Source organism: Lissotriton helveticus, chromosome 3_1 (assembly GCF_964261635.1).
Source record: "Lissotriton helveticus chromosome 3_1, aLisHel1.1, whole genome shotgun sequence".
NCBI classification, from domain to species: domain Eukaryota; kingdom Metazoa; phylum Chordata; class Amphibia; order Caudata; family Salamandridae; genus Lissotriton; species Lissotriton helveticus.
The window spans coordinates 1969514692-1969538233 of NC_136061.1; the positions used below are offsets into that span (position 1 = coordinate 1969514692).

The 23542-nt window shown below is 48.0% G+C and overlaps 2 protein-coding genes across 2 annotated transcripts in view; both read left to right on the top strand.

The window, feature by feature from the left end:
- Window positions 1-23542, top strand: part of SPG21 (SPG21 abhydrolase domain containing, maspardin) — a 328125-nt gene that overhangs the window by 253742 nt on the left and 50841 nt on the right. The window contains exon 5 of the mRNA XM_078683092.1: window positions 16855-17000. Within this exon, the coding sequence (XP_078539218.1) occupies window positions 16855-17000 (146 nt within the window). The remainder of the gene's footprint in view (window positions 1-16854; window positions 17001-23542) is intronic.
- On the top strand, window positions 4905-5624 carry LOC144825356 (uncharacterized). Its single transcript, XM_078684147.1, has one exon. It carries the CDS (start codon window positions 4905-4907, stop codon window positions 5622-5624), a length of 720 nt encoding a protein of 239 aa, XP_078540273.1.

A 23542-nucleotide genomic window follows, 5' to 3' on the forward strand; every position in this document is an offset into this window, starting at 1 on the left:
GGATACAACAAAGATCCCAGTTGAAATTAAGGGAGCAGAGGTTTATCCTAAGTGGCTGTCTAGAAAGAAAAATATGAAAAAACAAAAAATGCTAAATAAGACTAATCAAAACAAATCTACTTGTTCAAGGCAGGTGTGGTTGTAGATCCACATGCTTTACATAATCCTGCCATCTAGTGTTGGGTCCAGATGTGTGCAAGTTGTTTTTCTTTGAAGAGTCATGAGGTAGTGACTCCTCTAAGTGATAATGTGCATGGGCATCAACTCCATTGTTAAATTGTTTTCTTTCCACCATCCGGTTTGGACATGTGTGACTGCGCTACTGTTCGACATAGTCATGGTGCTCTATTTAGTTTGCTCACTATCTTATCCATTATTGGATCTTTAATAGATTCAGTCCTTCTCCAGTCTCTGCTGTGTTTTCAAGACTCCCTTGCTGGTGATGGAATGGACGCCCATCCATTATTGTTCTCGCTGCCATGTAAAGTACCCGTCGACCGACTGCCACCAGGTCTTCAATCTTTGCCTGCCATGGGAACATTGAGAAGCTGATTGTGACTCCTGCTCCTCCTTCCGCTCCAAGGAAACCTTTAAGACCGTCTTGTACGTTTGCGCGCGATGTTACGAAGAAGCATAGAGGACACTCAATACCTTTTTGGTCTTTGACAGTGACGAGCAGGAAGAACACCATCCTCAACTGCCGGTTTAGGAGGAAGAGGCATTCTAGGTTTTGGGCAGCTCCTATTCTGACCTTGAGAGGGACCTGGAGATGGAGGACGTAACGCCTGCTAAGCAGTCTGTGAGTAGGGTACCCACGGCCCCTCAACACTGTTTTGATCATCCAAAAAGACATTCGGCTCCTCTGGAACATCATACAGAGACCCTCAGTCCACCACTGCCATCCGACCTTTGTCATCACCAAGCATCTCTTTAGGACAATTCCCCTTCGGGCTCAGTGTCAAAATAACAATCAAAGCCGAAACCTTTGGTATCGACCACTTTGGCCTCCTAATGTCACCCGGCACCAACCCCACCCTCTGTGCTGAGCCAAATTCCACGTCCACCGCTTCGACGCCGAGCGGAGTACGGTACTGAAACCTGTGGCGCAGCCACAAATTTCAACGCGGACATCCAGACCGGATTCCTGCAGATCAATCCTCCATCGACTCAAAGAGCAACTGGATGCTAAACAGAAGCAGATTGTCATCAATCCTCATGCAGGCTGAACCCTTGCCCACCCTTCGGCAAAAATTCCTCTACCACCCAAAAGACAGTTGTCTTTCCAGGAGGGTCTGGACATGCTGGTTCCTGCAAAACATTGGAAAAAGTCCTTTCCCTTTTGCAGCACCACCTCCACCAGCTTCACCCTCTCATCCACATTCTATAGCGGACCCACTTCATATTTCACCTCAGGGGTCTCCACTTTCTGAGCTGGGCATGGTGGGTGACAGGACACTTTTGGTTCTCCAACACATAACGTCCCCTGGGATAGCTATGACATAGAGCCACCAAGGAACCCAGACCCGAATTTCTATATTGCCCGCCCGAGCTTCCCCTCCTAATGATTCTACATCCTATCAGGAGCTTATAGGGAGAGCTGCCTCGTTCAAGTGAAACTCCATAAAGAGCCTTTAGAAGATTTCTTCTTCAAAACACTTTTTTTCCACTCACAAATCGACACAAAACCTACCAATGCTCAAGGGCATGCTTAGGCATACAGAAGTAAATTTTAAAGACCTTGTTAGAGCAAGGGTTATAGCACTCAGAGTGGATAAAAAGTATAAGCCTCCCAATCTGATCCCCATCTACATCCGGGAACAGCTTGCACCAGACTCTCTGGTTATGACCATCGCTCTGTAGCGTACAAACCCAACTGCCAGTGGAGAAGCCCCACCGCCCGATAAAGAAAGTAAACATATAGAAGCAGCAGGTAAAAGTGTAGGATCACAATCAACCAACCATTAGTGTATCGCCTTCTTGCAAGGTACTATTGTGCTCACTGACTTGAGACCGTGGATCTTCTCCTATATCTCCCTGAGGAGCACAAAAAACGGGTCCAAGAGTTTGTCTCTGAAGGCAAGCTTATATCAACCACCTTCAACTGCTGTGTCTTAGACTCAGCTGACAATGCAGCCTGGGGAATAAATCCTAGCATCCTATTCCGAGGGCATGCATGGCTCTGTATTTATGGTTTCAAACCAGAGGTTCAGCAAAATCTGCTGAACATGCCATTCGATAAGGAACATCTCTTTGACCCTCAAGTGGACCAAAGAGAGAAAATTGAAAAAGACATGGAGACTGCAAAGGCAATGGTGGCTCTAAAAACACCTACTCTGTGGCTCTTTTCGCAGCCACAACTACTGAGGAGGTGCCAAAACAACCTCCTCTGAAACTCCTCCTAATGCAAACAGGGTCAACAGAGGGTCCTATAGAGGTAACAATTCCGGAGGTAGAGGAAAGGGTACTTCCCCATGTGGAACTACACCCACCACCAAGCAGTGACTTCCCTCGATTACCTCCTGACTACATAACACCAGTAGGAGGTCACTTACATAATTTCCCTAGGCACATGGCGAACACATGACCACTGGGTGTTGGATATTATCCAACACAGCATTTATCTGAAGCTCATTACCAAACCTTCCAACATTCCGCCTCGTGACCACAGGCTATCACTGGGACATCAAACACTACTCAAACAGGAAGTCAAAGTTCTCCTCCAAAAAGGAGCTATTGCGCCTGTACTATATGTCAGCAGAGTACAGGAGTATACTCACTTCACTAATTAATACCCAAAAAAGGACAGCTCCATGCGGCCACTTCTAGATCTCAGACCCCTAAACGAGTACATCCAGTCAGAGCACTTCCACATGGTAACCCTACAAGATGTGATCCTGTTGCTCCAACAGGGCAACTTTATGCTACACTAGTCCTAAAAGATGCCGATTTTCATATACCAGTACACTGAACACATCGCCAATATCTCAAGTTATGGTCCTCCCTTTCGGTGTTACTATTGCACTTAGGATATTCACCAAGTGCCTTCGCGGTGGTAGCTGATTATGTGGCAACAAATCCACATATTTCCATATGTGGACAAATGACTTATCAAAGCAAACACTCATCAACAGTGTCAACAGCACACTCTGGTCACAATATGTGAGAAGTTGGCCTGTATATGATGTTCACTAATCAAAGTGGGCACCTTGCACCAGTCCAAACAACCTTTATGGTGATTTAAGAGGTCAAAGATAACCTTAAAAAGCTATCCGAGTGGTAACTGTGGAGAGCAGCCTTCAGGCTTAGTCTTGAAGGAATGTTAAGCAGCTTGTTTTACCAGAATGCATTCTTATTGTATTGGTTAAATGAAAGGAGAACCACACAGTAGTTCTAAGAATATATATGTTCAAGGCATATGGGCTGCAGATGGTACATTTATGAATAGATCGCCATCTGGTGTTGGGCTCGGATGATTGCACTTGTTTTTTTCTTGGAGAAGTCTTTTGTAGTCACGAGGCTGGTGACTCCTCCCTTGGGTAATAGTGCGCATGGGCATCGGCTACATCCTTAGATTGTTTTTTTCCGCCATCGGGTTCGGATGAGGATCGAAGCGCTCCGGATCGACTTCGAGAAAGAAGTTGTATTTCGTGTTCCCTTTCCAATTCGACGGTATTGTTTATCGAGCGCGAGTTCATTTCCATTCCGACGCGCTTCGAAGTCAACAACAAAAAATTCCAACTCTACGTCAACGAGACCGGGAGGCCCATCTCGACGTAGTCCAGCCCGGAGTCCATGGAAAGGACTCCATTCAAAAAATTTCCAACGTGTGGTGCTAAATTCCCACACAAGGACCTACACGAGGTTTATCACCTGACCACGAATCCAGGGACTGTGAAGCCTGTGCGGCTTTCTCCTCCAAGTCGACGATCAGAAACCGTCGAGCCCTAAGACACGAGATGTCGAGGATGGAGTCAGATGCAGTCCCAGAACTGTTCGAGGTCCAACACCCTGAGGAAGAAGAAGATGTGGACGGGTCGGAGTCGGAAGCGGACGAGTCTGAAGTCGAAGAAGTCGACGTTCATCAAACCGTGAGTGACGACGTCCCTTTGCCAAAAAACCGACCCCGATTGGTGTCGACCCCGCCTTCGAGCCCAGTCAGACAACCGAAAAGAGTTTCCGACGCCCCGCCTTCGGGCTCGGCAACGAAACCGAAACACTCGGACTCCCACTACGTCGGAGCCGAGAAACGATCGACATCGACACTGAAAAAATCGGACTCGAGCAAATTCTCGGTGCTGGAAACACAAAACACCGAGATACAGAAGCAAAAGCACCTTTCGGACCCGAAAACTTCGGTACCGACACAGGAGCAACAAACAGATCCAAAACAAAAGACTTTGTTCATTGATCCACAGACTGGCAAGGTGGTGACAAAACTACCTAAAAAGAGGAAGACTCAACCGTCGGAGGACAAAGCTCCTCCTCCTAAGAAGAGAACAATGGGGACAAATACAACTCCTCCACTGTCTCCACAACCTATGGACACACCCTCTTCTCCTCTTCCTCATACTCTGCCAGCTATTCCTATACCTTCTACACCACACCCATCTGCACCTCAAACAGATGTAGAAAGTGACACAGGGGATGGGGACCTTCCTAGGGATGACAATACTATCCCAGAAGACACAGACCCATGGGAGGATTATGACGCAGTGTCAGATAATGATAATGACCCTGACCTGTATCCCTCAAAACCCTCTCCCCCTGATGATAATTCGGGTTTTGCACAATTAATTAATAGGGCAGCAAAATACCACAAGGTAGATTTACATACAGAGCCTCAGATAGAAGATTTCCTTTTAGAAACACTACCTGCAGCACAAAAATCCTCAGGGACCCTACCAATGCTTAAAAGTCTCCTCACTCATACATCAGACATATTCAGAGAACCGGTGAGGACTAGGGTGTTAAACCCAAGAATTGATCAAAAGTATAAGGCAGCCCCAAAAGACCCAGTGTTTATTAAGGGGCAAATACCTCTGGACTCGTTAGTAGTCTCAAACGCTCGTAAGAGGGCAAACTCACTAACAGCAGGAGAGGCTCCTCCTCCTGACAAGGAGTCCAAGTTAATAGATGCCTCCGGCAAAAGAGTTGCATCCCAAGCAGCAAACAGCTGGCACATAGCAAACACTCAAGCGCTACTTGCACGTTATGACAGAGCTCATTACGATGAGTTAGAAAAACTCATTACACATCTCCCTAAAGAACTTCAAAAAAGGGCAGATCAGCTGATACAAGAAGGGAAGATAATAACTAACACTTCCATCAAGTGCGCCTTAGACGCTGCAGACACTGCAGCAAGATCCATAAACACCAGCATCATGTTAAGAAGACATGCATGGCTTTGGGTCTCAGGGTTCAAACAGGAAGTACAGACTTCTTTATTGAATCAGCCCTTTGATGGTAAAACACTCTTCGGATCAGGTACAGATGAGGCGTTAGAAAAGATGAAAAAGGACACAGAAACGGCTAAGTCAATGGGAGCATTGCAACAGCCAGCTCACAGGGGTTCCTTTCGTAGATCCACCTATAGAGGCGGATCAAAGAATACAGGCACAAGCTAGCAATCAACCTCTTTCACACCATCATCACCCAGAGGGAATTTGAGAGGCAGTTACAGAGGTAACAACAACAAAGGTAGAGGTCGCGGAAATAACAACAACCGCAACTCCCCTACCCCAAAACAGTGACTTCATACAGCTCCCCCCAGACCACGTAACACCGGTCGGAGGACGCCTATCACAGTTCCTACCTGTCTGGGAAAACATCACATCTGACAGGTGGGTGAGACAAATTATCCAACATGGTTATTGCCTAGAACTCGCAGCTACCCCACCAAACATCCCCCCAGACAGCGTCCAATGAGCCAAGATCATCTGACATTATTAAAACAGGAAGTACTATCACTGCTACAAAAGCATGCTATTGAGAAAGTTCCACAACATCAGCAGGGAACAGGAGTATACTCTCTATACTTCCTAATTCCCAAAAAAGACGGATCTCTAAGGCCAATACTAGACCTCAGACCCCTCAATGCATACATAAATTCGGAACATTTCCACATGGTCACGTTACAACAAGTACTTCCTTTACTGAAGAAAGGGGACTTTCTTTCTACACTGGATCTAAAAGACGCCTACTTTCATATCCCAATTCACAAAGCCCACAGAAAATACCTCAGGTTTGTGGTAGAAGGACAACATTATCAGTTCAAAGTCCTTCCGTTTGGCGTCACAACAGCACCAAGGGTATTCACCAAACGCCTAGCAGTGGTTGCAGCACACCTAAGAAGACAGCAAATATATGTCTTTCCTTACTTGGACGACTGGCTAATAAAGGCCACGTCACAAGAGGTATGTCTTCAAAACACACAAAAGACAATTCAACTGCTGCACCAGCTAGGGTTTACGGTGAACTACACAAAATCCCACCTGCAACCAAACAAAATGCAACAGTATCTAGGGGCTACTATAGATACAGAAAAAGCCAAAGTATACCCCAATCCAGTCAGGATTCAGACAATGCTTACATTGATTCAAAGGTTTCAACCGCAACACTCATTAACAGCTCGAGTGTTCATGCAGTTATTGGGGATGATGTCCTCTTGCATACTGCTAATCCCATATGCCAGACTACAAATGCGTCTGCTTCAAGAATGTCTAGCAACACAGTGGAATCAGGCTCAAGGTCAGATTACAGATCTGGTGTTGGTAGACGACCGCACGCATCGCTCTCTGAAGTGATGGAATACAACAAACATTTCCAAAGGGCGGTCGTTCCTAGAACCAATTCCACAAGTGGTGCTAACAGCGGGTGCATCGCTCACTGGTTGGGGAGCTCATATGGACAGATACACAGTACAAGGGAGATGGAGTGTACAGCAAAAACAACTGCACATAAACCATCTAGAACTACTAGCAGTGTTCCTAGCACTGAAAGCTTTTCAAATGCACATTCTCAACAAGGCAGTCCTGATCAGAACAGACAACATGACAGCAATGTATTATATTCAAAAACAGGGGGGGGGACTCTCTCTCCAACTATCCAGACTAGCACTGGAAATTTGGAGATGGGCCATTCCTCAAAAAGTCTATCTGTTAGCTGAACACTTACCAGGAGTTCAAAATCAGATATCAGACATCTTAAGCAGAGAGTCAGAACAAATACACGAATGGGAACTGCACGACCAAATACTGCAACCATTCTTCCAAAGATGGGGACAACCGGAGATAGATCTCTTTGCCACTCATCAGAACGCAAAATGCCAAAGCTTCGCATCCAGGTACCCACACCACCTGTTGCAGGGCAATGCATTATGGATAAATTGGTCCAACAAATTTGCATACGCTTTTCCCCCTCTCCCACTAATTCCATTAGTGGTTCGAAAACTGCAACAACATTCAATGACCATGATACGAGTGGCACCCACATGGGCAAGGCAGCCGTGGTTCACCACGCTCCTACAGCTCTCACAGGAGCCACACCAAAAACTAAGAATCTCACCCATGCACCTTACACAGAACCATGGAGAAATAATGCACCCAGATCCCAAACAACTGAACCTAGCGATCTGGCTCCTGAGATCTTAGAATTTGGATACTTAAATCTACCTGTGGAGAAGCGTGGCTCAGTGGTTAGAGGCGGCAGACCCGGAACCTGAGATCGGCCGTAGACCAGGGTTCGATTCCCCGTCTCGGGCTCAAAAATTCCACGGACTCGACAATTCTCGCTCCGGTGCCTACTCGACTCACGGGGTCACACTCTGCGACTCTGGGCAATAGCTTGCTTAATCTCCACTACGGCCCCTCGCGGCGGGATGCCTGGCTTTCACCTTGTGGATACCCTGCCGGGGTATCTCACAGGGGAATACCAGGACGGGTTCCCTAAGCAAGCGCCTTGATACCTTCGGGTGATACGTGCGCTATATAAGTCGCAATACATTTATATACATTTACATTTACCTCCAAACTGTATGGAAATTATCAAGCAAGCAAGACGTCCTACCACCAGAGCCTGCTATGCAGCAAAGTGGAAAAGGTTTGCTGTATACTGTAACAGTAACAACATCAACTCTCTGGACGCATCTACACAAAATATCATTTGCTACCTACTACACTTACAGCAATGTAACCTTGCTTACACTTCAATTAGAGTACATCTTGCAGCTATAGCAGCATACCTGCAAAACAGGCAACACCTATCCCTATTTAGGGTGCCCGCAATTAAGGCTTTCATGGTAGGACTCAAAAGAGTTATCCCACCAAGACTACCACCTTCTCCAGTCTGGAACCTTAACATAGTACTCACCAGACTAATGGGGCCACCTTTTGAACCTATGCATAGGTGTGAAATACAATTTCTTACATGGAAGGTGGCCTTCCTTATAGCCATTACCTCCCTTAGGAGAGTTAGTGAGTTACAGGCATTAACAATACAAGAACCATTTCTACAGTTACACCAGAATAAAGTGGTTCTTAGAACAAATCCAAAGTTCTTACCTAAAGTAATTTCAGCATTCCACATCAATCAACCAGTGGAACTACCAGTCTTTTTTCAAAAGCCACAGACGGTAGCAGAGAGGGCCCTACATACACTAGATGTCAAAAGGGCAATATTATACTACATAGAAAGAACTCAGACTTTCAGGAAAACTAAACAACTATTTGTAGCGTTTTCCCCAACACATAAAGGCAATCCTGGATCGTAAAATGCATACAAATGTTACATAAAAGCAAAAAGAACATTAACTGTTCCCCCTAGAGCTCATTCTACACGCAAAATAGGGGCATCTATGGCATTCTTAGGGAACATTCCCCTAGATGACATATGCAGAGCAGCAACTTGGTCTACACCGCATACCTTCACAAAACACTATTGTGTTGACGTTCAAGCAACACAACAAGCGAGGGTGGGCCAGGCTGTATTCAAATTTTTATTTCAAACTGTTGCAACAGACACCGGTGACCACCGCTAGGGAGGTAACTGCTGTGTAATCTATTCATAAATGTACCATCTGCAGCCCATATGCCTCGAACGGAATATGCTACTTACTAGTATGCATCTGTTCTTGGCATAGAGGGCTGCAGAGTGGTACATGCCCTCCCTACCTCCCCGGAAACCTGTGTCTGTTACAACATTATCTTATTTAGATACTTACATGGGCATCTCTTTCTGTATTCTATCATACTACTCCATCTAACCCTACTATGAAAAAAACAATCTAAGGATGGAGCCGATGCCCATGCGCACTATCACCCAACGGAGGAGTCACCAGCCTCGTGACTACAAAAGACTTCTACAAGAGAAAAACAAGTGCAATCATCCGAGCCCAACACCAGATGGCGATCTATTCATAAATGTACCACTCTGCAGCCCTCTATGCCAAGAACAGATGCATACTGGTAAGTAGCATATTCCTGATCATTATAACACACCTTAAATAACTACCAGTATCTGTGACACGCAGATAAACACAAAGCACACAATACTGTAGCACAGAAACAATTGTAAGTAGCACAGTGGGCTCCCGGCGGAGACCAAACCATATACTAAAATAGTAGTATAAGAATCATGACCCGGGTGCATAGGACTGAAGTGGCGTCACAAAGCGCTGTCGTTCTCAATGGGAGTCTTCGAAGAAATGCCACCGCTGGAAAGAAGAAAAGTGTCCAGTGGAATCCGCAAGTGGATTCTTGATGGAAGGAACCTGAAAGCAGAGGGGACAGAGTCACTCAGGAGTGTCCAGGGGCTCGGTAGACGAATGCCCACTGATGCCAGGTGTGAAGGAGACCTCAACCCTACAGCTGCAGGGACCAGGAGACGTCTAGGACAACCAGGATCTGGATACGAGTTGTCCCACGAAGGATGTTGAGTGCTGAGGGGTCGGTGTCCGACGGGAGCACCAACAAGCCTTGGCAACGGCAACCCACGAAGAAGGTTAAGAAAGGTTACGGTCTGGCCCAGCAAGGACCAGGAGACTCACCACAGCAAGGGTAGTCAGGGCAGGCCTGGAGCAACCAGGGGAGCCCGGGAAAATCAGTGTTGTTCCTCAAATGGACCCACAGGCCAAAGGCACAGGAGTCGCGAGGGGACCTTAAGCACTTTCACAGAGTAACAGATTGCAAGGCACAAAGTGCGAGGAGGCAGAAGTCCTTTGTATGAAATATGTGCAGAGGTTTGGGCTATCGACCGCCCAAAGCACGTAGTTGGAGAACACCAACAATCATATGCACTTGCAAATGTACGCCGTGCTCAGGGGTTCGGGTTATGCGGTCCCCACGAGGGATACTGGCCTCAACTTGGCTCAAGGAACGTAGGGGCCCACCTCCTGCTTTGCTGGAGCTCAGGATCAGCAGTCTGGTCAGTTGCGTTACGGTGCCTGCAAACGCAGGGGAATCACTCCTTCACCCCAAGGGAGATACATCAGTTGTACTTGATGCTCCACAGGTCCTGCACGGAGCCTGTGTGGTGGAATGGCATAGACAATGCTTTGGACGGAGAGGGAGACTAAGTCAGGCCCAGTCAAAGTCCAGCAAAGTCCAGCAAAGTCCAGAGTGTCCAGACGGTCGAAGGTCAGTGGTTTCTTGTTCAGAATGTTGTCCATGTCGAATCTAGGGTCCTACCTCCAGGAAAACCCTTTTGTACCCACAGGAGAGGGTTGGACAGATTCAAGGGAGGATCAGGACAGTGGGGACGTTTCTCCCTTTGTCCAGATTCACGCCACATCAGGAGCCAAAGGCTCCCAGAATTTGTTTGAGCTGGACTATGCACAGGGACACCAAAGTGCCCCTTGTGCAGACTTTCAAGCACTTTGGAAGAGCATTCACCCAGCTCAAATACACTAAATCCTGTCTGGGAGGTTGTCACACCTCCCTATGACAGGATGCCTATTGTGGTGCCTTCCTCTGCTCAAGCTTGGCACCAGCAGCAGGACGGCAGAAATGTGTCTCTGGTCGCAGCAACCATTTTGTGCTGTCCGGTTCCAGAAGGCTGGTACCGGGAAGATCAGGGTCCCACGAAGCTAGCTTCTGAAGGGTGGAATCTTACCTCTCACACCGGTTACCAGTGTGAAGGTATGATTCCAAGGTGTTTGATACTAAACATGACATGGTTTGTTGCAGCTGTTGCATTGTACGCAAGCATATAATGCACCTCTACCTATATGTCGGTCTGCGTCACCAACATATACTGGCAGGCCTGTAGTTAAATTTTGAACAGGGCTCTCCTGGGTAGCATAATACATGCTTCAGCCCATGGGAGGCCTCTGGGGTACCTATGCCCTGGGTACATGTGTATCATGTACTATGGACATTTAAGTGTACCCCAGTATCCAATCTGGAGTGTACCTGGCTACATGACATAACATTTTAGGGAGAAAGCAGATAGACTGATAGGTAGACTGATCCCAGTCAGACCAGTGAAATACAGTATAACATCAAGCAAAACGTGGGGGTAACCATAAGAAGAAGATCCTACTTTCCTACACAATAGATCTGCTTCATCGCTTAGGGTTCACCATCAATTCAACTAGGTCTCATCTTGAACCCCTACAGGTTCAGCCTTATCTAGGGGCTAGTCTAAACACACATAATAGTCCTAGCCTATACTGCAAGAATCCAGTCTTTCCATGCATAAATATCCCTGTTTCAATCAAATCACCAACTCAGTCAGGGCAGTCGTGTGTCTATTAGGCATGATGGCCTCCTGCATTGCCATAGTACCCCATGTATGACTACACATGTGTCCTTATCTCAACAGTGGTCTCAGTCATCGTGTCATTTAGAAGATCTAGTGTTGATTGGCTGCTGCACTTATCACTCCCACACCCACAATCCAGTGGCATAATTTTTCTTGGACATTTTCCTAAGCTTTTCCTTCTCTCCTCTCCTTCCATTTCTGGTTCAGAAGCTCAGGCAAATGTCTCTCACACTCGTACTGGTAGCTCCCGCATGGGTTTGTCAGCTTTGGATCACGACTTTACTGGACCTGTCTGTAAATCCCCATGGGAAGCTCCTCAACAGGGAGGATCTCTTCACTCAAAACCATGGAGAAATCAGGCACCCAGATCCTAAATTGCTCAAACTGGCAATCTGGCTCCTGAGGTCATACAATTCAGATACCTCAATCTCCCACCTAAATGTATGACCATTTATTCTTAACCCCTTGGCTGCGGGGCTGATTTCCCCCTCTGTGCTGGGGGGAGAGGGGGTGCGCACAGCGCCCCGGTGCTCATGACGAGCTGATCTCGTCATGACCACACCCGTTCTTTAGAATGCCCAGCACAGGTTGGGAATAAGCCCCGCACCTGAGCATTCTAACGGTCATGACGAGCTCGTCATCAGCACACGAGAACCGTGGCTCATAGGAGGGGTTAAAGAAGCCTGCCACTTTAGCATGCTACGCAGCTAAGTGGAAAAGATTTGTATGCTACTGTCACTCAAAACACATTAATCCCTTTAATACCACACTACAAAACATTGTCTGTTACTTGCTTCATTTGCAAATTGGTGCCTAGCATTCACATCCATAGGGTTACATCTAGCCGCAGCAGCGAGCTATCTTCATAATAGGCAACACATTTCTTTATTTAAAATTTCAGTAATTAAGTCCTTCATGGAAGTGTGCGGCCTGGTTTTCTCTCTACCTGCCTCGCTCACCATTATCCTGTGCAGCCTGGTTTGCCCTCTAACTACCTTGCTCAAAACCTAGAACTATCCAGAGGGAGTAGACCGTCGGAGTGCTAATTCCTTCTTCTTGAAACCCCAGATCTTCCGCAAAAAGAGAACTTGCCAGTGATCCTTCTTGGGCTCTGCACCACAAATCTGGAACTCTCTTTCAACATAAATCCGTAGAATCTCTTCCAAGGTTGCTTTCGACTTGGAAGCAAAATGATTTCCCATGAATAAGTTCTTACCTTAACAAGAGGAGTGATTGTCCGCTCTAATCGCATCGGACATACTACAGTATTGGTTGTCAAACTTGTATTTTACTATTGTATTTGCTCCCCTTTTGTCATTGGTTCATCGATTAGCCCACTCTTCGCTTACTCCAGGTTTATATATGGTCTGTTATGTGTGCACTATTTGAGTCAATGCCTATGTATATTCCCTATTTGACTCATGTACTGATCTGTTACCTTCATTTCCATCAAACTGTAAAGCGCTCTGATATCCTTCGGGATCAAGTCCGCGCTGTATAAAACTTTATAAATAAATGAGATCTTAAAAGAGTAATTCCACAAAGGGTTCCGCCCCATGGAATCTAAACCTTGTTCTTGTATGACTTATGGGCCCTCCATTTGACCCCCTTAATACTTGCTGTTGTATACTTTAAATTAGTATTGTAACACTATTGCTTTAATGTTTTTACTAGTAGTTTATCCTTGAAACCTGTGTTGCAGTCTGTTACTATGGTTATGTGAGGTGGCACAAGGACTGTTCCACAAATGAGTAGGAACCTTACTCAATCTATTTGCCAACGCAGAGAACCCACAATGTTAACAGTTCTGTGTGTTGGATTTTCCAAGGCATCTCTTCGCTAGGATTCATTCCATCTAGGGTGGAACTTGGGACTCTTGTATGCCTTCCTACCAATAACACTTCTGACCCGAGTTCAGAAGAAGATCAGGACCAATCGTCTCAAAGTCATTTTAGTGGCCCCGGATCAAGCATAGAGGGGATGGTATCCAGAGCTCCTAGGCATGAGCATCTGTCCTCTGATCAGGCTGCCCCACTGGGAGCATCTGCTGCTGCAGCAACCGGGCATGTTCCTGCACCCGGGCCTTCGCAGTCTCAACCTTAATTCTTGGAAATTGAGCGGCAAAGCTGGACACCTTCAACCTTTCCCCAGAGATGGTTGTGGTCCTCTTGGTAGCCAGATATCCCTTGACAAATGCAGTATATGCCTGTCAATTGGGCACATTTTTAACTTGTTTGTTTTGGCACACTGCAGACTGACTGCCTCCAGGCAAAGTTATCTGACGTTTTGTTGTTTGTTGCCTTTCGCTCTTTCGCCTAGCCAGGTTTTACTCTGGGCTTAGTTTAAGGTTATTTTTCAGCCTTTTTGTGGTTACCAGGTCAGTCCTTATTATTTAAATTATCTGCTGTGAAGTGATTTTTGAAAGGCCTACAACATGTTTTTCCTCTCCATTTGTTTTGAGACAGTGGGACTTGAACTTGGTCCATAATTGATGTGTGCTGCCTTTGAGCTGCTTCATATCTGTCTTTTGTGGCATCTCACCCAGAAGACGTTGTCCTCTTTGCCTTAACTTCATTACAGCGTGTAGGTGAGTGTGCGGGTCTCCGTGTCAACCCGCCATACTCCATCTTCTTCCTAGACAAACTGGTTCTACGGACACGAGCATCCTTCTTGTGAAAGTTGTGATGCTGTTCCACGTTGGTCAAAATATCATCTTACCGGCATTCTTTGCTCCACCTCACCCTACTAAGAAAGGGGAGAGACCCCATGACTTGAACCCCAAAAGAGCACTTGGCTTTAACATTTGTGGTAACCAAGACCACCGAGTGGACAATTAGTTCTTTGTGGTGTTCGCCAGAGAGGAAAAAAAGGCAAGATTGTGCAGAAAAGGAACATCTTCTGCTGGATTGTGCTCTGCATTCAAATCTGCTAATTGTTGGCCACAAAGCAGCCCGTGAAAGTGCTGCGAGTTCATTCAACCAGAGCCAAAGCTATTGCCACTGTGTTGGTTTGCAGAGTTCCTGTCTTGAACATCTGTCCGGCAGCTACATGGGCATCACTCCATACATTCATGAAGCACTACTCTCTGGATAGCCAGGTTCACAGAGAGGACCATTTTGCCCAGTCAATTCTACAGTACTTTTTGGTTTGAGTCCTTTCACCGCCCCACCTTCTAGTAGGTACTGCTCTGGTATCTATTCAGAAGGTGATGTATCCGCGGTTAGAAGTCTTTATCAGAAGAAAAGGTTACTTACCTTCGGTAACATTCTTTCTGTTAGAGACTCTATCTAAGCGCAGATTCCTTACTGATGCACCCGTCCTCCCCCATCCCCATTCCGTGAATGGCACTCTATCCTTTAACCGCATGCGCGCGGCGGCTTTTCCCGCTGTACGCGGCGTTTTTTTTTAAAAACGCGCGTTAAATGACGAGCTCAGCTCATCATGAGCGGCGCAACTCATGACGAGCTGAGCTAGTCATCAGCGCCGAAGTGGTTAATAAGATTCCAAGTTAAGAATCTGCACACTGGTCAAAGTAAGCTTGTTGTGAGGCTCTGTGTCTGAGGGAACAGACCACCTCAAAAGCAACTGACATCAGCGAGCACGAATGGCACCTCACACATAATTTTTAGAACAGAATGTCATCAGTGCGCAGCCCACTGTGTCACCTAGCAACATGCAGAGGTATTGCTGAAAGGTTTCCAGATCCAGCCTGATTCATGGGGAATATTCAAAAGATGATAAATTTGCTGTTAGGTAGCTTCTGTCAGAAAGAGAGTTACTGAAGGTAAATAACTTGTTCTTTAAAGTTACAGTGGGACGTGCTCGTCATCGACTGAGAATGTATCAAACATTTAAATCTATGAAAGATACCAACACTGGAAAACTACTGTTGGAGATAAATAACTTTTACCTTCTGGTTTGATGTTACAGTGCCTCTTGCCACAACTACAGACCAGGTTTAAAATAGCTTGCTTTGATAATAGTCTAGATCTTCGATCTTCATTCTTTTGGACTTATTGATCTAAAAATCCAGTAATTCGTGCTGAACGTTTGTGTGATGCGAGAGACGGAACCCAGCTTGCATATTGTTGGGTTTATTTTCTCAGTACAGATTTCATATACGCAGCCTGGAACTCTTTCATCAGAAGGTGCAAGATACCACAATATTTAAAATGGGTTTGTGGAAGTTCGGAGTGTGCAGGTTTGACCCCTTTATTTAACGGAATAAAACAGCCCATATTGGAGGATATTGCACATAATGTCTAAGTTTTGTGACCTCTGAATGTTCTCTTTGGCAGCATATAGTTGGTCGAGGCAATTACTTTACAACTTGTAATATCCTTCATCTTACAATTCAGATTATTTTATTCTCAGTCACAAAAGCCTCACCGTTTTCCCACTGTCATTGGGAGTTGCCTCTTTCTGGTTTGGTGAAAAAGCTTTGGAGGCTGCGAGGTCTGGATGGGTTAGTAGGAGTCTGGGCATGGATGGGGTCATAATGATTGCAGCCTCCCACGGGCTACTTTGGCCATGGCTGTTAAAAGCTGCATTTACAAACACGTTGTGAAGGGATGAGAACTATCTCAGAAATTGATTCATCTTAAATGTCACTTTCCATTAATTTCACTCGCTTTTTTTGCTCTTTGGGGTATGATTGCACACAGCTTTGAAATTGGAATTTTGTTGGGCATGTGATATATAAAAATGAATTGAACTGCAGTCAAAGATGCTTGGTTGGTATGTAGGCTATGGGTTCTTGGATATATTGGTTATCAATATGCTCCTCTATTTAAATGTTTAGTGAACATGAATATAGCAGATTCAGTATTTATTTTCGTTCTTTTCTATTATTTGTGTAGTATAAACATGTCTCCTTTTGCTGGCTTCAGAGTTTAATGGAACCCTAAATCGAGTAAGTAGATTAGGACACTAGGGGATAATGCAATTAAAATTTCATAAGAACTGAGAGGCCCAACAGTGGGATTGAGGTGAACATGAGGGTAACAACAGAAGTAGGTTAATCGAGCATATGTCTCATATTCACGTTGGTTATTGAAAATAATCTAGAATTGTAATTTTGTATTTAATCACCAATAGGTGCATCTTTTTGGGGCTTCTTTAGGAGGTTTTTTGGCTCAGAAGTTTGCTGAATACACCCACAAGTCCCCTCGGGTCCAGTCCCTCATACTTTGCAACGCTTTCAGTGACACCTCCATCTTCAACCAGTCCTGGACAGCTAGCAGGTAACGAAAGCAAGCACAAGCTGTTGTTTGGCTAATGTGTATGTAAGAATTTGTGAAAGGCTTCCTGTTCATTATGACCTTCCTCAGAGTAAATCAAGAACTCAAGACGTCAAAATACTAGTATTTGAGATATGTGTTTGTCTTGGTCAATGCCACTGCATGATGATGACGGCACAGTCAGATCAATATGAAATAACTGAAGGCTGCGATTCTCCAATATTGTTTCATACTGGAAGCAAGTCTTATGTATAGGACCAGATAGAAAATCCCACTTGTTCATTGTATAAATCCCCCCAAAAAAGTCATTGATTGCTGTGTGTTGGTGCAAAACTAAAAAAAAAAAATAAACCCAACAGAAAGTGTTTCATAATGAAAGCAAGTCTTGTGAATTGAACCGGATACAAAATCTCACTTGTTCTTTGTATACATTTAAAAATACAGTCATTGATCACTGTGTGCTAGTGCAAAGCTGACCCAACAGAAACCGTTACAGTTATCAGTGGTGCAAAATGTAATACTGCTGTTGCTTTTGGGCAACATGTTAATCCTCTTTCCATGAGATATAGTTTCTGCACTTGCGCGTTTTGGGAATAGTCTAATATCAGGAGGCTTCTCCAGCGCAAGGATGTGCACAATTTAACATGACTCCCTAATGCAAAATTGAAGATGGTCACCCAAGACCTTTAAGTGAGCCCAGCGACCATCGAATACCAGGGCACAATTTAAACATGCCACCAACTCTTGGTCCCAAATACTTGGGCCACATTATAGTCCCCTTGAACAGCTTCTGGTAACCATATTGGCCACATCTACACTCTGATGTCCTGTCTCATTGAGGCTCCTGACATAGTCAGGTTCAATGTAGGCACTCAGATATATATTTTTTAGGACGAGCCTAAGGCATTGCTTTAGCAATGCTTGTTGGTGAGATTATAGTAGGCGACCTAAAAAGTCTAACAAAACTGCGGATCGGACACAGTGCATGTGAGCACAACCACGCGCTCGTGTGCCCGCGCCACGCTCCACCTCTCTGCCACTTCAGCTCACCAGGCTGCACACCCCCTCACCCCTCGCTCGCCAATGTCCCTCCCACCCTTCCTTTGATCTGATGCACGTGCACATCGCCAGCCAAATCACACACCACCATTTGTCTGTGCCTCGGCAGCAGACTTCAAAGGCTGCCGCTCCCCAGCCCCCCTGTGCTGACTCTGCCCCTCCTGAATCTGAAACTGACCAACGCAGTCATCACACAGTCTCTTCTCTCAGTCTTATGATGCCTGCCCTGCCACCATTTACTTCGGACCCTCACCCTCACACCTCCTCACACACCCTCACACCTCCTCACACACCCTCACACCTCCTCACACCCCCTCACACCTCCTCACACACCCTCACACCTCTTCACACACCCTCACACGTCATCACACAACCTCACTCACCCTCACCCACCCTCAAACACCTTCACTCACCCTCACACCCTCACCCCCACAACCCTATCACCCTCACCCCCCACAACCCTATCACCCTCACCCCCCACACACCCTCACCCCCTCACACCCCCACACCCTCACACCCCCACACCCTCACGCCCCACCACTCTCACGCCCCACCACCCTCACACCCCATCACCCTCACGCCCCATCACCCTCACGCCCCATCACCCTCACACCCCCTCACCCTCACGCCCCCTCACAGACCCCCTCACCCCCCTCACCGACCCTCACCCACCCCTTCACACCCCCTCACTCTCACACCCCCTCACCCTCACACCCCTCACCCTCACACCCCTCACCCTCACACCCCCACTCACCCTCACACCCCTCATCCTCACACCCTCTCACCCTCATCCTCACACACCCTCTCACCCTCACACCCCCTCTCACCCTCACACCCCCTCCCACCCTCACACCCCTCTCACCCTCACACCCCCTCACTCTCACACACCCTCACTCACCCTCACACACCCTCTCACCCTCACACACCCTCTCACCCTCACACACCCTCTCACCCTCACACACCCTCTCACCCTCACACACCCTCTCACCCCCTCGCACCCCCCTCACCCCATAACCCTCACCCTCCTTCACCCTCACACCCTCACCCTCAAACCCCCTCCCCAACCCGCCCCCTCCCCTCACACACCCTCCCCTCACACACCCTCACTCCCCCTCACCCTCACTCCCCCTCACCCTCACACCCCCTCACCCTCACACCCCCTCACCCTCACACCCCCTCACCCTCACACCCCCTCACCCTCACACTCCCACCACACCCATCACCCTCACACCCCCTCAGCCTCACACCCCCTCAGCCTCACACCCCCTCAGCCTCACACCCCCTCAGCCTCACATCCCCACACCCCCACACCCTCGCACCCCTCACCCTCTCACCCCCTAACCCCCTTACCCCCTCACCCTCACACCCCCTCATCCTCACCCTCACACCCCCTCATCCTCACCCCCCTCTCACCCTCACACCCCCTCACTCTCACACACCCTCTCACCCTCACACACCCTCTTACCCTCACACACCCTCTTACCCTCACACACCCTCTCTCCCTCACACACCCTCTCTCCCTCACACACCCTCTCACCCTCACACACCCTCTTACCCCCTCACACCCTCTCACCCCCTCACACCCTCACTCACCCTCACACACCCTCTCACCCTCACACACCCTCAAACCCTCACACACCCTCTCACCCTCACACACCCTCTCACCCTCTCACACCCTCTCACCCTCACACACCCTCTCACCCTCACACACCCTCTCACCCCTGTCACCCTCACCCTCCTTCACCCTCACCCTCCTACACCCTCACCCTCCCTCACCCTCAAACCCCCTCCCCCTCACACACCCTCACTCCCCCTCACACCCCCTCACCCTCACACCCCCTCACCCTCACACCCCCTCACCCTCACACCCCCTCACCCTCACACCCCCACCACACCATCACCCTCACTCCCCCTCAGCCTCACACCCCCTCAGCCTCACATCCCCACACCCCCACACACCCTCACACCCCCACACACCCTCACCCTCCCACACACCCTCACCCTCACACACCATCGCCCTCACTCCCTCACCCCCCTCACCCTCACCCCCCTCACCCTCACCCCCCTCACCCTCACCCACTCACCCTCACCCTCACACCCCCTCACCCTCACCATCACCCCCTCACCATCACCCCCTCACCCTCACCCTCACACCCCCTCACCCTCACGCCCCCTCACACCCCCTCACCCACACAGCCCCTCACATTCACACCCCCTCACCCTCACACCCCCTTCACCCTCTCCCCCTCTTCCTCCCCCTCTTCCCCACCCTCTTCCCCTTTCCCTCCCCCTCTTCCCCTCTCCCCCTCCCCCTCTCCCTCTCCCCCTCTCCCCCTCTCCCTCTCCCCCTCCCCCCCTCCCCTCTCCCTCTCCCCCTCACCCTTTCACCCCCTCACCCTCACCCCCTCACCCTCACTCACCCTCACACCCCCTCACCCTCACACACCCTCACCCCCCCTCACCCTCACACCCCCTCACCCTCACACCCCCACCACACCCATCACCCTCACACACCCTCACCCTCACTCCCCCTCAGCCTCACACCCCCTCAGCCTCACATCCCCACACCCCCCACCCCTTACCCTCACACCCCCACTCACCCTCACACCCACTCACCCTCACACACCCTCACCGCACCACCCCTCACTCACACACCCTAGCCCCCTCACCTCACCCGCCTCACCCTCACGACACCCTCACCCACCCTCACCCTCACACACCTCACCCTCCCTCACCCTCACCACACCCATCACCCTCACTCCCCCTCAGCCTCACACCCCCTCAGCCTCACATCCCACACACCCCGCACCCTCACACCCCCACACACCCTCACACCCCCACACACCCTCACCCCCAACACACCCTCACCCTCCCACACACCCTCACCTCACACACCATCGCCCTCACTCCCTACCCCCCTCACCCTCTCACCCTCACCCCCCTCACCCTCACCCCCTCACCCTCACCCCCTCACCCTCACACCCCCTCACACCCCCTCACCCCCCCTCACCCTCACACCCCCTCACCCTCACACCCCCCACCCTCACACCCCCTCACCCTCATCATCACCCCCCTCACTCTCACCCCCCCCCTACTCTCACAGCTCACCCTCACGACAGCCCCTCACCCTCACAGCCCCTCACCCTCACACCCCCTCACCCTCTCACCCCATCACCCTCTCCCCCTCTTCCTCACCCCCCTCCCCCTCTTCCTCTCCTCTCTCCCCCTCTCCCTCACCCCCTTCCCCCTCCCCCCTCACCCCCTCCCCCCTCCCCTAACCCCCCTCCCCCCCCCCACCCTCTCACCCCCCCACCCTCTCACCCCCTCACCCTCTCACCCCCTCACCCTCACACACCCTCACCCTCACACACCCTCACACCCCCTCACCCTCACACACCCTCACACCCCCTCACCCTCACACCCCCACCACACCCATCACCCTCACACACCCTCACCCTCACTCCCCCTCAGCCTCACACCCCCTCAGCCTCACACCCCCTCAGCCTCACATCCCCACACCCTCGCACCCCTCACCCCTCACCCTCACACCCCCACTCACCCTCACACCCACTTCACCCTCCACCCACTCACCCTCACACCCACTCACCCTCACACCCCCTCACCCTCTCACCCCCCTCACCCTCACACCCCCTCACCCTCACACACCCTCACCGTCACACACCCTCACTCACACACCCTAGCCCCCTCACCTCACCCCCTCACCCTCACACACCCTCACCCACCCTCACCCCCTCACCCTCACACACCCTCACCCTCACACCCCCCTCACACCCCCTCACCCTCCCTCACCCTCACACCCCCACCCCCTCACCTCCCTCACCCTCACACCCCCTCACCCACCCTCACACACACACTCAACAGCATAGCATAACAAAAAAAGCATAGGATAGCAAAACATAGCATAGTATAACGAAGCATAGCAGAACAAAACAAAGCATAACTTAACAAAACATAGCATAACAAAACATAGCATAGCATAACAAAACAAAGCTTAGCATAACAAAAGAGCATAACAAAGCAGAGCATAGCATAACACAACATAGCATAACATACCATAGAATTGCAAAACAAAGCATAGCATATTAAAACACAACAAAACATTAGCATAACAAAACAAAACATAGCTTATCATAACAAAGCATAGCATAACATAAGAAAGCATAGCAAAACAAAACAGCATAGTATAACGAAGCATAGCATAACAGAGCACAGCACAGCATAGCATAGCATAGCATAACAAAACAAAGCTTAGCATAGCTTAACATAAAACAAAGCATAGCATAACAAAACATAGCACAACACAGCATACATAACAAAACATAGCATTGCAAAGCATAGCAAAAACATAGCATAGCATAACAACAAAGCATAGCATAGCATAGCATAACAAAACACAGCATAGCATAGCATAACAAAGCATAGCAAAACAAAACATAGCATAATAAAGCATAGCATAACAAAAGATAGAATAGCAAAACAAAGCATAGCATAATAAAACACAACAAAACATAGCGTAGCATAACAAAACATAGCATGGCATAACAAAACATCACTATGCGCTACTACAGCATCACTGAACGCCACAGCATCACTCGTTCGCCATCACAACATCACTCAGCGCTACCACGGCATCAATCTGTGCAACCATTCAACAACACCTGGTTCAAATATGTTCCCTCAATGTTTCAAGCTTTATTACAAATGTGACAAAAAGATGTTAATATTTCACTTCTGTTCTTGGATTTTCGTCACAATAAAATACACTGAACATAATCTTCACAAAAGTTATTTACAAAACTTTAAGTTATTGCCAAATTACAATAACTTTTATTTGAGTATTAATTATTGAAAAAAAATTAAAAGCCATTGTTATTTGTAATATCAATACATGTAAGTCACGTAAATACAACACATATTGCATTACAAATGCTATAGGTGTCACATTTGCGAAAGTTATAACTATTGGCATTGTAAATGACAAAGCTATTAATTTCGCTATTTTCAAAAACAAAACATAAATAAAAAAATTGTCATTTACAATACCAATAGCTCAAACGTTCCTAATGCGAGACCTATTGCATTGCAAATGCTTGTTTTAATACTTCAATTCTTCCTTTTGCCAGGCAAAGTTGGCTTTCCAAATTGCATTTCAATTCAAAGAGCATATGTTAGTTTTGGTTAATAATTCTTTTAACAAGGCTGGTGCGGGGACAGTATATTTTTAAATAGATCCCAGCTTGTTTTTCCTCTCTAAATCTTTTTTTTTAGGTGGGCTTCATGTAAAATGAATCATGCCTTTTTTACATGAGCATTTCATCAGCTTCTTTAGCTAGCCACGGTCATTCTGCCTGTATTAGTAGGGTACTAGAACTGGTAAAATAAATTCAAGAAGTAAAGAGATTCTAGATTCAGGAAGTAAGGGGATTGTATTCCCTTTACTTCTTTGATTCTAGGAACGATGAATA